Raw genomic sequence first — 13,502 nt, forward strand, 5'->3', positions numbered from 1 at the left:
TGAGCTGCGGACACATTCCACGCGAGCAGTTGGCGCCTCTTGGGCCATTAGGCATCAGGCTTCAGTGGAACAGAGGTGTAGGGCTGCGACCTGGTCTTGCCTACATACTGTTTCAGAGCATTACTGAGTCCATACCCAGGCTGAGGATGAGGCGAACCTAGGTAGGAAAATTCTGCAAACGATAGTGGAGTACCTATTTCAGTAGGCGCTCCTGGCTATCTAGGACTGGTTCCTAGTCCTTGGGTTGCGTTGTTTATTGTTTACCCACCCATGGACTGCTTTAGGACGTCCCATGGTCCTGTGTCCCCCAATGAGGTGTCAGAGAAAAACGGATTTTTGTGTACTCACCGTAAAATCGTTTTCTCTTAGCCATAATTGGGGGACACAGCACCCTCCCTTTTGCCCTTTTGGGCCTTAGTTTTTTTCTGTCTCAGTACTTTTTTGTTATGAGTATTCACTCACATTTTTTGTTACTTGTTCTCCTACTGCTTGTGTACTAAAACTGAAGTAGCCTGGCTGAGCCGGAGGGTGTATACTGCAGGGGAGGAGCTAACATCTTTGCATCTACTTAGTGTCCTCCTATGGATAAGCAGCATAACACCCATGGTCCTGTGTCCCCCAATGATGGCTAAGAGAAAACAATTTTACGGTGAGTACACAAAAATCTGTTTTTTCTCTGCTGCATTCAGGATCTCTGTCTCTACATTATGCTGCTCTCAGATTAGGTGGCAAAAACCTGAAGACAGATTCCCTTTAAAGTTTTTTTTAGTTTCTCTTTAAAATAAAGTGTCACTACTATTTGGAGTAGGGTTTGATTTTTGTATAATTATTCTGTTTTATTTTAGGTAAAATGAAAATAGCTGCAGCAGACACCTCGAGCCCAGAAATGGTGCCCAAGTCTGTTATGAGGACGAATGAACTACATAATGTGCTCTATGAATGTGGAAGATTTATCGACTTGTACAGGTTTGTTTAATCTACAGCGAGACAGCAGTCCAAAATTTCACTTAACCACTGGTCAGTGAAAATAGTCGTCTAATGGTCTCAAAGTACTGAAAATACAGATTCTGGGTACAGTATTTAGGTATTTTTTATAGCATCTTTTGAGGGTCAACGCACACGGCGAGTAATACGGAGCGAGTGGAATGCCATAAAACATCGCATTCCACTCTGATCAATATTACTTTATGGGGCAGCTCCCATGAGCGATTGTTTTCTCAGCCCTAATCGGACCGAGAAAACAGTCACAGCATATTGTGGGTGCAATGCGATCCTGTTCCACTCACACCCATTCAAGTCTATGGGGCGAGAGAAACATCGCATTGCTCTCACGTTACACCGGTGTAAAGCGAGAGCAGTGCGATTCTCGCATCAGCTGACAACGGAGGCGATAAATCCCTCCCTCTCCTCTGCAACGCCTGCCCTCCCCTACGCAACTGAGATCTGAACGTGTGACAGTACCCTAAGAGTCGGTGGAAATAAAAAGATAGCTCTAAATTACATAATTGGTGAGAGGTGTGATAACATGAAGAAAAGCTGTATTCTCCATTGATTATCAGATTTTGGTTCCTTGTCTGCTCTCCATTTCCGCTTCCTTCCTCCATCCTTTCTTTTACACACAATCTGGAAGTCAAACTTTTCACTCTACCTTCAGGCTTTAAATGAGAGCTGCAGCCCAGTATTGCGGTAAAGCTTTTTGGTTCTGGTATCATTCGCAAACTTTAATATCTAAACACGATTTGTACTGCTTGTAATCCAGTTGATAGTTAATGGAGTTCATTAGAAAATAAAACTAATTGATATAAAAGAATTTATAATAAATGTATTTTTTATGAGAGAGCATGTAAGTGCTGTCTTAGTGAGGGAGCATGTAAGTGCTTTTTTCTCTTTATTCCAAAACTGAAAAACTATTCACAAAGTAGACACATAAAGTAACTATTTCTAGATTTGATCAAATAGGGTCAAAGTCTGAAAACCTTAAAGGGAACCTGTTATCCGGTTTTCATCTGTAAAAGATGTTGCCACCTCATTCTTCAGCCTTTTAATACATTCCTAACAAGCTCACTATATTCCCCATAGTAGCACCATAAACTTTTTTTTTTTTTTTAAAAAATCTATATATTTTTTTTTTAACTTTCCCGGTGCTGTATTCCATTGTTCACTAAGCGGTCCAATGTATGTCTCTGAATTGTGCTCTGCGCCCTGCCTGCCTTTTGATGCTGCCCCTCCACTATATATATATGTATATATATATATATATATATATATATATATATATATATATATATATATATATATATATATATATATATATATATATATATATATATATATATATATATATATATATATATATATATATAATTTATTTATTTTATATATATATAAAGTATTAAAAAAAAAAAATAGTGATGGGCTTTGATTGGGAAGAGGGAAAGGTCTTATCAGGGAGGTCCTCTATATGTAGAAGAGTCAGTACTGAAGGATCTGGTCTCCATCTTGAAGAATGAGGTCCTCTAAATTGGACTGTTTATTTCAGGTTTTCTTTTCCTGTTTTTGAACAGTATAAAAATTATTTTCTTTTCTTTTATAGGGAACAAGTTGAATCCAACGAATACAAAAGCGATATTGATGTGTTTTCGCAAAGTTTTAAAGCACAGTTATCAAAATCAGTAAGTATCTGTTCTGCCATGGAGAAACGTCTCTGCTCAGGCGTTTAGCCTGAGACATCAGATCCATCAGCACTGTGGCAGTATGGCACCGAGCATTACATTTTCTTAAAGGGAACCTGTCACCAGTTTTTTTCAGAATTAAAAAAAACTATCACCTTCTGCAGCTCCTGGGCTGCATTCTATGAAAGTGCACCTTGTTCCCTCACTCCCCTTGCAGACCCCAAAAATATCTTTATAAAATCTGCCGCCATGTATGTAAATTAACTGTTCTGATCGGATGGGCGTCCTTTTCTTCGGCTCCTGTCCCTCCTTTCGTCATTGTTCGCCGTTCTCCTTTCATTATTGACGTGTGTGACGCCTCCCTCATCATCCAAGTTGCTCTACAAAATCTCACGCCTGTGCAGATTCATTCCCAGCTCACGCAGGCGCAGTTTGCTCTGCGCCAACATGGGCAGAGCCGAAAACATAGGTGTTTCTTGAGCCGGTGAGGTCTTTGCGCATGCGCAAAATTATGGCCGGCGATGTAGATGACGTCACTTGTATCATCCTGGTACCTGACCTAATTCTCGCGCATGTGCAAAGACCTCACTGGCTCGCGCAAGTGGTCCTATGTTTCCGGCTCTGCCCGTTGTGGGGCAGAGCGAACTGCACTTGCGTGAGCTGGGAATGACTCTGCACAGACGTGAAATTTTGCAGAGCAACGTGGATGATGAGGGAGTCAATAATGAAAGGAGGACGGCGAACAACGGCAAAAGGAGTGAGAGGAGCCCAAGAAAAGGACGCCCATCCGACCAAGAAAAGGCCGCCCATCCGACCAAGAAAAGTCCGCCCATCCGACCACGAAAGGGCCGCCCATCCGACCACGAAAGGGCCGCCCATCCGACCACGAAAGGGCCGCCCATCCGACCACGAAAGGGCCGCCCATCCGACCACGAAAGGGCCGCCCATCCGACCACGAAAGGGCCGCCCATCCGACCACGAAAGGGCCGCCCATCCGACCACGAAAGGGCCGCCCATCCGACCACGAAAGGGCCGCCCATCCGACCACGAAAGGGCCGCCCATCCGACCACGAAAGGGCCGCCCATCCGACCACGAAAGGGCCGCCCATCCGACCACGAAAGGGCCGCCCATCCGCCCACGAAAGGGCCGCCCATCCGCCCACGAAAGGGCCGCCCATCAGCCCACGAAAGGGGCGCCCATTCGACCAGAACGGTTAATTTAAATACGTGGTGGCAGATTTTATAAAGGTATTTCCGGGGTCTGCAAGGAGAGTCAGGGAGCAAGGTGCACCTTCATACAATGCAGCCCAGAAGCTGCTGAAGGTGATACTTCTGGTTTAATTATGAAAAAACTGGTGACAGGTTCCCTTTAAGGTCTCCTCTTTGCCTCCATACTTTTGGCAAAACAAAAACAGGGAATCAAAATATGTTACAGAAAGTATAGTATAATTTGAACCGCACTCCAAAATGAACTTAACGTTTTGGTCAAATCTGCTTCTTGTTCATTATTCAACGCAGGTTTTATTTGATTTTCGTTGCATAGGAAAAATCTATGAAATATCCGATTCATTTGCATTGTTCATTAATTCTTTCAGGATTCAGGCACAGAGTCCAAAGGTTCATATTAAATCACAAATTGTAAAACGTGAGCACCTATTTTTCATGTGTTCCACTGAGGGCACAGACATTACAGGTTATAGCTGCTGCCCCTAGGAGGCAGGCACTAAGTAGTTAAGTGTTACTTCGCTGCCCATAGAAGCAAATCAGTCCCAGCTTAGTGTCAGCGAGAAGCACACTTACCTGCTTGGCAGGATTTTTTTTTTTTTTTTTTTACTTTACCATTTTCTTTTTAGGTTGGGAACACAGGGTTAAGTAATCACCATTTACCGAAATGAGGAGGGAAGAGCAAATAGGCATCCACCACACTGTTACCAACCCTACCTCAATTGTAGCCTGCCATACGAATACCCAATGTACTTTCTATACCCTGGCGAAGGCGCCACCTTGGAGATTTTCAAATCCGGTTTTGGCTGATAATTTTCATTATCTCCACAGCCATTCTGTTATGTTGGTAGCTTGGCTTTTCTGCCTGCTCACTAACAGGAGAAAAACAAAAGCATATAAGTGCTGCAGAGTACTCAAAATTAATATTACTCATATACCACAGTTGGAATCCTTTTAATCATATAATGCAATTTTATTTGTACAAAAACACAGTTCAGAAGAAGATATTAAAAATACTAAAAAGCAGAACAGTGAGGTCAGACACAATAAATTCAAGTAATATGCAGGTTGATGTATGCAGGTATGCTCAGGTACATAAAGATATGGTATCAAACCATATAAATTTTAAGGCATGTCACACATATATTATAACATCATGTGGAATATAGACATTCCTAGTAAACCCTATGTGACAATCAAATCTCCTCCATCATGCATGCATATCTAGCCATAGAGGGGTATGCATAATAATAAAATGCCTGTGCAAATAAATACATAATGAAAAGTTAATAGGGAGAAAAAAATATGCCATAAAGCCTAGAGCATACCAAAAACCTAATACCACGCACTATAATGGAAAATTGTAACAACCTACCGGCGGTGGCCATGGTAACCACACTGCCCTGCACCTCGACGCTCGTTTCGCCTGGGCCTTCTGAAGAATTTTCTCCTTTATTCATCTTTCCACATCTTCCTCTACTTAGACAGATACTGGCTGATGACCAGATCATCCAGCTTTTATATAAAAATCCCTATTTATTATAGTGATGGCTAGACCGTATATAACAATCACTTTTTACTTATGGTGTCCCCCCTTTTTCCTTATGGATTGTAAGCTTGAAAGCTGGACCTTCACTCCTCCTTCTGTTACTGTTGAACTATGTGTTACTTTCTATTGTCGTCATTGTCTGGATGTGTCCCTGTTTAATTGTAATGTGCTGCTAAATATGTTGGTGCTATATAGGTATAATTATTTTTTTTATTCTTACTATTATTATTATTTTGGCCATGCATACTCCTGAACTATATTTGATCATTGTCCAACCCAGAAATTATTATTAACTTATATTATTGCAGATATTTTAATATATTTTAAAACACAAAAATAACTTCATCTGCAGATATCGGACCTCCAGAAGCTGAACGATCTTAAAAGGAAAAATGCAATGGTAAATATATTTAATGCAGAAGCCAGTTTGCTGTGTTACTATACATCACTTTTATTGTCATATACTCTGTGAATAGAAATATTAATCTACAAATGTTAAAGGAATGCGTGGTCTGCTTTTTTTCTCAACTGTATGTAACGTAGCCGTCGGTACCACCATTGTCGCACACTGTATTTATAACCTTTGCATAGTGACCTTTCCTCTCTCTTTTATTGCCTTATTAGATATTGTGTGTACTTTATGACGTCCATAAAATCATACATACCATATTTTTAATTTTATAAGACGCACCCCAAATTTAGAGATAAAAATGGGGTCCGTCTTATACTCCAGTGTTGTCTTACCTGGGGGGTCAGCAATGGTGGTGAAGCAGGGTCACAGGAGGCAGAGGTTGTGCTGGCATCCGCAGCGGGTCTGTGGTGGCAGCGGCGGGGAGTCAATAGTGGCAGCAGCGGTGGCGGGTCAGTGGTAGAGCATGCCGGTGCGGTCAGTGTCCCAGTCTGTCCGCGGGCCTGGTTCAAATGACGGTGCCTGGAGCGGTGCATGCACAGATGGAGCTCTCATCCAAGAGCTCCATCTGTGCACACGCTGACTCCCGGCGCCATCATTTGAAACTGGGACCGCAGACACACTGGGACACTTGCCGCACAGCCACCACAGTCTGCATAGCCACCTGCCCGCATGCACAGAGTGGCAGCCAACAGTCGACCCGCACAAAGAGACAGCAGGCCTCCAGGACAGAGGCACCCGGCCACCCGCGCGCACCAACGGGCACCCGGCCGCCCGCACGCACACACGCATCCACAGGCGCCCGAACGCACCCGATCGCCGCACAGACAGTTTCGCCCGGTAAGCTATATTCGGATTTTAAGACACACCCCTCATTTTCCTCCCAAATTTTTGATAGGAAAAGTGAGTCTTATAATCCAAAAAATACAGTATGTCAGAAATACATTTTTAAAGACTTATGACTTGTAAAACATTGATTCTAAAGGTGGTGTCCAGTGAAAATGAGGGTCCGATCGCTCGAACGTGTACTAATTGGCACAACAGGGAATTATTATTTCTTCATCGTTCCTTATGGGAGACCCAAACCATGGGTGTATAGCTTCTGCCTCCGGAGGACACACAAAGTACTACACTCAAATGTGTAGCTCCTCCCTCCGGGCTATATACACCCCCTGGATGACAATCTAACCAGTTCAATGCTTTGTGTTCAGGAGGTCACACACACACATGCATTCTCTGATTTTTTCATTTTTATTTTGATTTTAAAGATTTGGTCCACATCCCAGGCGTGGAAAACTGGGAGGCCGATTATCTCAGCCGTCAAACCGTGGACAGCGGCGAGTGGGCCCTGCATCCGTCAGTGTTCAGATCAATCTGCCGCAAGTGGGGCACTCCGGAAGTGGATCTAATGGCTTCCCGGCACAACAACAAGGTTCCGGTTTACGTGGCTCGCTCCCACGATCCTCAAGCCTTCGCAGCGGACGCACTGGTTCAAGATTGGTCTCAGTTCCGTCTGGCCTATGTGTTTCCCCCTCTAGCTCTCTTGCCCAGGGTTCTGCGCAAGATCGGAATGCAGGGCCGTCGAGTCATAATCATTGCTCCGGACTGGCCCAGGCGAGCTTGGTACCCAGACCTGCTCCGTCTGTCCGTAGGGGTGCCGTGGCACCTCCCGGACCGCCCAGACCTTCTCTCTCAAGGTCCGTTCTTCCGCCAGAATTCTGCGGCTCTCAGATTGACGGCGTGGCTCTTGAGTCCTGGATCCTGACGGCTTCAGGCATTCCCTCTGAGGTCATCTCCACTATGACTCAGGCTCGGAAGTCTTCCTCGGCCAAGATTTACCACAGGACTTGGAGGATTTTCCTGTCCTGGTGTCGCTCTTCCGACCATGCTCCTTGGCCGTTCTCCTTGCTGACCATCCTGTCTTTTCTACAGTCCGGTCTACAGCTAGGACTGTCCCTCAATTCCCTCAAGGGACAGGTGTCGGCTCTGTCGGTATTGTTCCAGCGGCGTATCGCCCGACTGGCTCAGGTGCGCACCTTCATGCAGGGCGCATCTCACATCATTCCTCCTTACCGGCGGCCCTTGGATCCCTGGGACCTTAATCTGGTCCTCACGGCCTTACAAAAACCCCCCTTTGAGCCTCTCAGGGAGGTTCCTTTGTTTAGACTTTCACAGAAAGTTGTTTTTCTAGTAGCCATAACTTCACTCAGGAGAGTTTCTGATTTGGCTGCGCTCTCTTCGGAATCCCCCTTTTTGGTGTTTCACCAAGACAAGGTGGTTCTTCGTCCGACTCCGGACTTTCTCCCTAAGGTGGTGTCTCCTTTCCACCTTAACCAGGACATTTCATTGCCTTCTCTTTGTCCGGCCCCTGTGCATCGCTTTGAGAAGGCGTTGCATTCCTTAGATTTGGTGCGGGCGCTCCGAATCTATGTGTCACGCACCGCCGTTTTTAGGCGGTGCACCTCACTTTTTGTGCTAACCACTGGTCAGCGCAAGGGTCTCGCTGCTTCTAAACCGACCCTAGCTCGTTGGATCAGGTCGGCTATCACCGATGCCTACCAGTGTTCTCAGATGCCTCCTCCGCCAGGGATTAAGGCGCACTCGACCAGAGCTGTCGGTGCCTCCTGGGCTTTCAGGCACCAGGCTACGGCTCAGCAGGTTTGTCAGGCTGCCACGTGGTCCAGTCTGCACACTTTTTCGAAGCACAACCAAGTGCATGCTCATGCTTCGGCAGATGCGAGCTTGGGCAGATGCATTCTTCAGGCGGCTGTCGCCCATTTGTGAAGTTAGGTTTTACCTACTTCTCAGTTTGGTTTATTTCCCACCCATGGACTGCTTTGGAACGTCCCATGGTTTGGGTCTCCCATAAGGAACGATGAAGAAAAAGAGAATTTTGTTTACTTACCGTAAATTCTTTTTCTTATAGTTCCGACATGGGAGACCCAGCACCCTCCCTGTTGCCTGTTGGCAGTTTTTTGTTCCGTGTGTTTCACCGGCTGTTGTTAGTAGACAGAGTTCCGGACTTTCCGAGTTTTACTCTATCTCTACTTATGGGTGGATGTCCTCCTTCAGCTTTTGCACTGAACTGGTTAGATTGTCATCCAGGGGGTGTATATAGCCCGGAGGGAGGAGCTACACGTTTGAGTGTAGTACTTTGTGTGTCCTCCGGAGGCAGAAGCTATACACCCATGGTTTGGGTCTCCCATGTCGGAACTATAAGAAAAAGAATTTACGGTAAGTAAACAAAATTCTCTTTTTCCAACAGGGCACATGTATCCCCATTAGTGGCAGGTTGGACTCCTGACCGCTGCTACATTCTGTCTTTATGGGGCTGCCAGAGCAGATTGCAGCTCCACAGAGATGCAATTTTTGGAGCCAAAGTCAAGAGAGCATCCAAAAGAAAGGGAACGTCTAAGGAAAGGAATTTTGTTTCCCTTTTGGAATCAACATCTAACTTTGCCTTGTTATACATGTTTTATGTATCGGCAGAGGGCAGGTTGGCTCATCCCCATATTTTGACTTCCTTTTCGGTCAATAGGCAAAATAAACTTCAGAGATTTGCCTCTTCCCTTTATTCTAGCCACATTTTTTTTCTTCCTGTGGTTTGCACTCTATGGTAATGTTCAATGATGTATTTTTGAACCTGCAATGTAAGCCTATGTGACTGCATACACCGCCCCGGGCTCCAGGTTAGGATGAGTTTTATCTTAACACAAAACCTGCTATTAAGTGATACGTTACCTGGTTTTTGTTCGTATTATGTGGCGGTATTAGCTCTTCTCTCTGCAATAGCATGTATTCGTCTCTGCCGACTTCATTAAATGTCACGTCAGGTTTTCTTTGTCGCTCCATTGGGAGACCCAGACAATTGGGTGTATAGCTATTGCCTCTGGAGGCCACACAAAGTATTACACTTAAAAGTGTAAGGCCCCTCCCCTTCTGGCTATACACCCCCAGTGGGATCACTGGCTCACCAGTTTTGTGCTTTGTGCGAAGGAGGCAACACATCCACGCATAGCTCCACTTTTTAGTCAGCAGCAGCTGCTGACTATGTCGGATGGAAGAAAAGAGGACACATATAGTGTCCCCAGCATGCTCCCTTCTCACCCCACTGTATGTCGGAGGTGTTTGTAAGGTTGAGGTACCCATTGCGGGTACGGCGGCAGGAGCCCACATGCTGATTCCTTCCCCATCCCTTTTTACAGGGCTCTGGGTGAAGTGGGATTTACCGGTCTCCAGGCACTGAGACCGTGCTCCATCTACAGCCCCTGGAGAAGATGCTGGATGGAGCGGAGTACATCAGGGACATGGCCCTGCTTCCTCAAGGTACTCTGTGTCCCCGTGCATTTGGCGCTCACACCGCAGCATGCTGGGTGTTGTAGTGCGCCGGGGGACATCAGCGCTGCGGCGCCTGTGCCATGGCCTCATTCAGCTTTGCTGAAGCAGGCTCACTTATGGGAATTGGTCGCGCCGGCCGCTGGGACTGCGGCGCGGCTGGCACTTGTAGTGCGCCGGGGACTTCAGCGCGGCCTGCGCTTTTACGGCGGCCGCGCTGATAACTAGAGTCCCCGGCTTTTGCGGCCTGCTTCCGTTCGTTCCCGCCCCCAGACCTGCCAGTCAGGAGAGGGGCGGGACGCTGGCCACTTCCAGGAATCGGTCGCGCCGGCCGCTGGCAGCGGCGCGGCTGGCACTTGTGGTGCGCCGGGGACTTCAGCGCGACCCGCGCTTTTACGGCGGCCGCGCTGATAACTAGAGTCCCCGGCTTTTGCGGCCTGCTTCCGTTCGTTCCCGCCCCCAGACCTGCCAGTCAGGAGAGGGGCGGGACGCTGGCCACTTCTATGAATCGGTCGCGCCGGCCGCTGGAACTGCGGCGCGGCTAGCACTTGTGGTGCGCCGGGGACTTCAGCGCGGCCCGCGCTTTTACGGCGGCCGCGCTGTTAACTCGAGTCCCCGGCTTCTGGGCCTAGTCTCCCTTCGTTACCGCCCACAGCCCTGACAGTCAGGGTAGGGGCGTGACGCTGCATAGAGCAGAGCTGAGAGCTGGAGTATGTTTTGCATACTCCACCCCTCTCACTGTGTGCACTGTGAATCCGGATTCCCGCACTTTCTCAGGCACGCCCACGGCTTCCTTCTCTACAAGGACACCGGCAGCCTTAGTGTCAGTTTCTGTACGATACAGAGACAAGTGTGGAAGACCCTGGCATTCTGATAGTCACACAATCGCTGTAACAGGCGTTAAGCAGCACCTGTGGTGCTAACCCCACTAGTGCAGAAGTGCACTTATAGATATGCTTGTACTATATACATTGCACTGTTTGGTCGCACGTTGTATATACCCTCCTGGATTATGCGGAGGAGTTATCAGCATATTCTCTGTGTAAAACAAAGGTGCAGAACCACATGTTTTTCTATACAGCTGGTACAGCATGTACGGCTATACGGCCGGCAGGTACATAGACTCCCATTGTATGCACTAATGGCCAGGGGATGAGGACGGTGTCTGCAGTATTTACTGACAGTTTTTCTGAGACTATGGCTATGATACTAGAAGCCTAGCAGTCCGGACATGTCTCTCACAATATGGGCACTGTTGAATCATTGATCCATGGCCCCCCTCAGTGTGAATAACTAACAGCTCCGGGAATGTCACACGCATCCCAGAGTCACGGCTCTGCACGGACGTCAGTCCCAGACAGCCTAAGTGGGCTCGCTATGAGCGGCCTCGGTTTCATCAGGGTCCTAACAGAAGGACTCGCTGTGTAATGAGGCGGAAGTAGCGGCTCAGGATTCTGATCCTGAGACCGCTCTCAATCTGGATACACCTGATTGTGACGCCATAGTAAATAATCTTATAGCGTCCATCTATAGAATGTGGGTTATTTCTCACAGCTCCTCCAGTGGAGGAGTCAGCTTCACGTATTTTTCTGGACCACTCTGCCTTCAGTGAGGCAGTCCAGGAACACCACGCTTATCCAGATATGCGCTTCTCCAAACGGCTTAGGATACACGTTATCCCTGTCCCCTGACTTGGTCAAGGACTGGACCCAATGTCCCGAGCGGCATCCTCCAATCTCCAGGCTTGTAGCTAGATCCATAGTTGCAGTGGGAGATGGAACTGCAAACTCAAAGATGCCACTGACAGACAGATGGATCTCTGGTCGAAAGCCATCTATGAGGCTGTCGGCGCACCGTTGGCTCCGGCATTCTCTCCCTTGGGGCACTCCAAGCTATTTCAGCTTGTCTTACACAGATTGACACGGTTACACGTACATCTGTGCCGCAGGTGGCATCCTTAACCTCTCAAATGTCTGCATTTGTTTCTTACGCGATTCAGGTTGTCCTGGACTCTGCGAACCGTGCGGCGGTAGCCTCCGCTACTCCGTGTTTTTAAGCAGAGCCTGGTCTGCTCGTTAAGTGAATGGAAGGCAGATTCTGCTTCCAAAAAAGGTTGCCTAACCAGTTGCCTTTTTCTGCTGACCGACTGTTTGGTGAGCGTTGGATGTAACCATCAAACAGTCCAGGGGTAAGGATTCATCCTTTCCTCAGCCCGGACACAACAAACCCCAACAGAGCAAGAGGCAGTCGGGGTTTTCGGCCTTTTCGAGGCTCGGGCAGGTCCCATTTTTCCTCGTCCAATGTGGACTCAAAAGGATCAGAGGAGCTAAGATTCTTAGCGGGCTCAGTCTCGCCCAAAAAAGCGACAGTCTGAAAACCCGCTTCCAAGGCGGCTTCCTCATGACTTGCGGCCTCGGTCGGTAGCAGGCTCTCCCGCCTTGGCGATATTTAGCTGCCATAGGTCAATGACCATTGAGTGTGAGACATTCTGTCTCACGGGTACAGGATAGAGCTCACTTCTCGTCCTCCAACTCGATTCTTCAGAATTTCTCCACCTCCCGGCCGGGCCGCTGCTCTTCTGCAAACAGGGTGCACTCTATAGGCAGAAAGAGTGATGACCCCCGTTCCTCTTCAGGAACAAGGTCACGGTTTTTACCCCAAATTCTTTGCGGTACCTATAACAACGGGCCGTTCCGTCCCGTTCTGGATCTAAAAATGCTCAGCAAGCTCGTGGACACCAGGCGGTTCCGGATGGAATCCCTCCGCCATGTCATCGCCTCAAGGTCCAAGGATATTTCCTAGCATCATTAGGCATCAAGGATGCTTATCCACACGTGCCGATTGATCCAGAGCACTAGCGTTTCTACGCTTCGTTATAGGAGACGAACACCCTCTGTTCGTAGCTCTACCTTCCGGCTAGCGACAGTCCAACTGGTCTTCGCCAAGGTCAGGGCAGCAGTAGTCACAGTCCTGCACTCTCAGGGTCACTCTGTGGTCCCGTATTTAGACGATCTACTTGTCAAGGCACTCTCTTAGGAAACATGCCAACACTGCCCGAACGTTGCGCTGGAGACTCTCTAGAGTTTTGGGTGGATCATCAACTTTTTAAAGTCAGATCCGACCCCGACCCTATCGATAACATATCTAGGCATAGAGTTTCTTACTCTCTCAGCGATAGTGAAGCTGCCGCTAGACAAACAGCATTCACTACGGGCTGCAAGCTCTTCTTTAAGAACCAGTCGCACACATTGAGACGCCTCATGCACTTCCTACGTAAGATGGTAGCAATGGAGGCAGTTCCTTTCGCGCAGTT

At 47.6% G+C, this 13,502-nt stretch overlaps 1 protein-coding gene across 6 annotated transcripts in view; it reads left to right on the forward strand.

The window, feature by feature from the left end:
* The window catches only part of CENPU (centromere protein U), a 125,580-nt gene that overhangs the window by 88,817 nt on the left and 23,261 nt on the right, over nt 1-13,502 (forward strand). For all 6 annotated transcript variants that reach the window (XM_075347137.1, XM_075347139.1, XM_075347140.1 and 3 more), the window contains 3 exons: nt 846-966; nt 2,594-2,672; nt 5,798-5,845. In XM_075347137.1, the coding sequence (XP_075203252.1) occupies nt 846-966; nt 2,594-2,672; nt 5,798-5,845 (248 nt within the window). The remainder of the gene's footprint in view (nt 1-845; nt 967-2,593; nt 2,673-5,797; nt 5,846-13,502) is intronic.

This window comes from Anomaloglossus baeobatrachus, chromosome 1 (genome assembly GCF_048569485.1).
Source record: "Anomaloglossus baeobatrachus isolate aAnoBae1 chromosome 1, aAnoBae1.hap1, whole genome shotgun sequence".
Lineage (NCBI taxonomy): Eukaryota > Metazoa > Chordata > Amphibia > Anura > Aromobatidae > Anomaloglossus > Anomaloglossus baeobatrachus.